This window comes from Sipha flava, unplaced genomic scaffold (assembly GCF_003268045.1).
Source record: "Sipha flava isolate LNK unplaced genomic scaffold, YSA_version1 197_pilon_pilon, whole genome shotgun sequence".
NCBI lineage: Eukaryota > Metazoa > Arthropoda > Insecta > Hemiptera > Aphididae > Sipha > Sipha flava.
In genome coordinates, this window is record NW_020272774.1 from 950,317 (window position 1) to 954,833 (window position 4,517).

Consider the following 4,517-nt stretch of genomic DNA (forward strand, 5'->3'; position numbering starts at 1 on the left):
TATATCGGTGAGCGTACATAATGTTATACTCGTATGTTAGACAATACATGTTCGGTGGTCATCGCCAGGGCTCGATTAACCAAAAGGCTAAGTAGGCCTAGGACACCAGTCGGTCAACGTTAAATTGGGGGCGCCACAACATTTTTTTTTACGAATGTAGAATTTTTGCATAATATATACTTTAAAAAAAAAAAATTATATTTTCGTTATTACACGTTCAATACCGCGGCATATTCGCCGTGCCGTTACCGCGTCTCCGCAACGAATTTCCGCCCGGTCGAATATTGTAATATATTACGTTATTTGTCATATACCTATTTCTTGTAATCGTCGCGGGCTTATCGCACCGACGACCGAGCGATCCCCCATCCACTAATATTATATATATATATATATATAATATTGTTGTGTGTGCGTGAGGCGACCCGACGACGGGTAATATTGTACTATTTATATTTTTTCTTAGTCAATAATATTATATTATAATATAATAAAAAGATTTTATCTTTACCGTCGTCGGCCGTAGTGGCGTAATCACTAATCAGTCTCCGCCGCACTGCGAACCGATACAGTCAATTTATTCCGATCGTTTATTACTAATTTTTGACGCGTGTGCGTACGTACCAATTATTTATCATTTTATTAGTATATTTTTTAATACAATTTACAAACAGTTTATTAATATAAGTGAAAATAAAAAAAACCAAGTGGTTCCGAGTATCGAAATAGGGCTCGAGAGCGTAGTGAGCGGGAAGATGCACTTTTGAAAAAAAATGCCTTCACTTGATTCGTTTTTTAGTAAATCTAAAACAACGTCTAATAATGACTCTTCTGAATCATTATTAGGTGCCTCAGTGAAGAGTGTTCTGGTTGAAAGTAGCAAAAGCAAAAGTGAAATTCAAGTGGCGATGCCGTCTACTAGTGCTAATACACTAAATAAAACTCTATCTGAAACGTTCCCAGAACAGCTGGCAGATGGTTATTCACATTTCAATGAGACTGATGAAAAGTTTAAAAACTTTAAAAATGTTAACGATCCGGCTTTGTGGGAAATTAATGAAGAACTGCGTGAATATTTTGCTATGCACAGCATTATTCAAAATGATGGAGATTTTTCCAAATCTATAAGAAAATACTCAGACCAAAATTGGTTTTTAAATAAAAAGGTATTTTTTAAGAAACTTGTTAATAGGGAGGTTGTTAAAAAATGTCACTTAGTTTATTCAAAATCGACAGGTCGTGTTTATTGAGCACCCTGCAAACTTTATGGGGGAATTATTTCTTTGGGAACTGATGGTTTTAATGATTGGAAAAATTCTCACATAATGCATGACCATGATAATAATGCTGAACACAGAGCATGTCTGCGCAAATATTTAGGACGAAGTAATTTATCCCTAAGAATTGATTCAAAATTAAAAATTCAATATCAAGAAGAGGTGCAGTATGGGAAAAACGTGTTGCTCAGGGTTGTAGAAGTTGTTAAATTTTTATCTTCCAGAGGGCTTCCTTTTCACGGAGAGAATGAAATTTTAGGTTCAACCAACAATGGAAACTTTCTTGGGTGCATAGAATTTTTATGTAAATTTGACCCATTTATAGCTGATCATGTAGCCCGATTCGGAAATAAAGGTAAGGGAGTGCCTTCATACTTATCTTCCACAACGGTAGATGAGTTTGTTTTACTTTTAGCAGACCATGTGAAAACTAAAATTGTGACAGGGATAAAATTGGCAAAGTATTTTTCTATTATTGTCGATTCTACTCCGGATGTATCGAATGTGGACCAATTGACATTTGTTGTTCGTTATGTTGCAACTGATGGATCACCTAATGAACGTTTTCTAACATTTATTCCAAATTGTGGACACACAGGTGAATACATGGAAAAAGCTGTGGTTTCTATGCTTGAAACTCTAGATATAAATATAAATGACTGCAGAGGACAAAGTTACGACAACGCTTACAATATGTCAGGTTGCTACAAAGGACTGCAAAACAGAATTAAAGAGCTTAATCCATTAGCGCACTATGTTCCTTGTGCAGGCCATTCACTACAGTTAGTAGGCTCTGCAACAGCTGGAAGTAGCCGAAATTCTACAAAATTTTTGCTCTAGAACAGCAACTGTATAACTTTTTTCACTCTCCCACCAAAAGATAGGACATTCTATTATCTCATTACGACAAAGACTCTCTAACGATAAAGACTCTCTCAAAGACTAGATGGAGTGCATGTGCCGATGCTAGTAAGGCTATGTACAAATGCTATAAACCAATTACTACAGCTTTAATAGAAATTGGTACAAGTACGAAAAATAGTAAAGAAGATCAACTCGAGGCAAAACAACTATCTGAAAAACTTAGGTCCTTAGAAATGACACTAATGATTAGCTTTTGGAATGAAATCCTCACAAAGTTTCAAGATGTCAGTAAAATACTTCAAGGTGAAAATGTAGACTTAGATCAGACGGTAAATCTGTACGAAATGCTTGAATCGTGTTTAATGTCACTAAGGAATGAAGAACAATTTTTAACCTTTGAAAGTAAAGCAAAGTCAATGTGTGGTTCTCAGCATTATAAAAAAGACATTTAAAGAAAAAAGAAATTGAAGTTACCTTATGGTGAAAGTGAAAAAGGGCACACCGAGTTTACCGGACGTAAGTCATTTATAATAGATAGTTATTATAACGCGATTGATACGCTTAAAAGTTACCTAGCGAGAAGAAAAAATGTTTATTTGCAGCTGAGGAATTCTTTCGAATTTTTATGGAACATGAATGAAGTGGAAAAATTTGACTTGAAAGAAAAAGCAAACAACTTGCTAAACATGTACCCTTCAGACTTGGACTTAACATTTCCCGAAAAATGTTTGTATCTTCAAACATTTTTACAAGAAAATGAAACATATTTTGAAGAAATAAAAGTTCTAGGTGGAAAAAAGAAAATGGGATCTAAAGCCTCCAGACTTTTGAGCCATTTAAAATCCTTGAAGATAGAGTCACTATTTCCAAATGTTGAAGTGGCTCTAAGAATATATTTGAGTATGGCCGTCACAAATTGTAGCGGAGAAAGATCTTTTTCTGCTCTAGGGCGGGTGAAAAACTTTTTAAGATCTACTTTACGCCAGGATAAAATGAAAGCCCTTGCACTTTTGTTTATTGAAAGTGAATTCATGAACAATATTTCTTTCGATGAAATAGTAGTCTTTCGCAGCGTTAAAATCAAGAAAAAAACTTTTTAAAATGAATAATATTTAGTTCAATCATAAATTAAAAATTTTTAAATGCTTTTGTATATAATTTTATTAAATATAAAACACGTTTTATTTTAAACAAAAAAGTCTGTTGTTTTTACGTTTTCTTAATCCTCGTTTTACCCTCCAACCACTCCGATCATTCATAGGGGCGCCTAACCAACTCTAGCCTACTAGTGACCAACTCCTTAATCAGGCCCTGGTCATCGCGTGCGGTGAACATTCTTATACCGGACGCGTCGTTGACGAGTCATCGTTATGATTTAGCAGACAGAAGGGTGGACAAGATTGAAGTTCGACGTGCACACGGGCATTCAAGTAGAATACATGAACAATATCCAGTAGTATTTCGTTTTGTCGCAAGAAACTTCCTCCGTACATTATATATTTGTTGACATGAACGTTTCGTACGACCGAAAAATTTAATGATAATAAATGTATATTTGTTCATGTACTATCAGGTTCAATATTTACAATAATTTGGTACAAGTGTACACGACTTATACGTGTACCATTCCGTCCACCCGTTGACCACTTACACATTATTGTACAAGTACGTTAACAAACGTTTCGTGTACTTTGGTCGCATTAACTTTCGATACGATATAATATGCGCTTGATGTACTATTGGCAGTGGCGGCGTGACAGATTTTTGAGTCTCTGGATTCAAGTCAGTAGGTGGGTAGGTAGGTGGGTATTGACCATTGAGTATTGAGTGGGTATGTAGCATGTAGTACGAATAGTGGGGGAGCTCTTTTTGCAAGCTACCCTTAAATTTCTTTTTAGGCGGGTGGGTGGGTGTACAAAATCCTAATAGGACTCATGAAGTAAAATATTTCGTACCGCCACTGACTATTGGTGACTATAATATATATATATATATATCATATCATATTTGATATCATCGTGCAGTATACGAACGGAACACGTTGTTCCTATTATATTTGCCAGTTGTTCGATAAATCTTTGAACGAAGAAGAACAAATAACATAAAAACCAACCATCGGATATAAATAGTTATACCATGGGTAATTTATCGATTTTATTGATCGAAAAATTCCGAATTGTACGAATAAAAATATAAACATAAACTTCATCGTCGAAGTAATGATTTTACGAATTCAAATTTTCTAATCGTTTACCTAAAAATCATCTAAAACTAACTCCGTTTTCTAATCGCGTACTTTTAGAAAATTTAAAAGGAAAATGATTTTTTATCCAATAATTTCAATTCAATATCCAAAAAAGTTTTTTGTTTACTATA

At 34.6% G+C, this 4,517-nt stretch overlaps 1 protein-coding gene across 1 annotated transcript; it reads left to right on the plus strand.

Moving 5' to 3' along the window:
* Window positions 1-1,325: 1,325 nt before the first annotated feature.
* On the plus strand, window positions 1,326-2,117 carry LOC112681806 (zinc finger MYM-type protein 1-like). The gene has a single exon (XM_025552120.1). It carries the CDS (start codon window positions 1,326-1,328, stop codon window positions 2,115-2,117), a length of 792 nt encoding a protein of 263 aa, XP_025407905.1.
* Window positions 2,118-4,517: the final 2,400 nt, after the last annotated feature.

What these genes read in the sequence shown, in the direction of transcription:
- LOC112681806 (XM_025552120.1), top strand. Translation starts at nt 1,326, where the DNA reads ATGCATGACCATGATAATAATGCTGAACACAGAGCATGTCTGCGCAAA.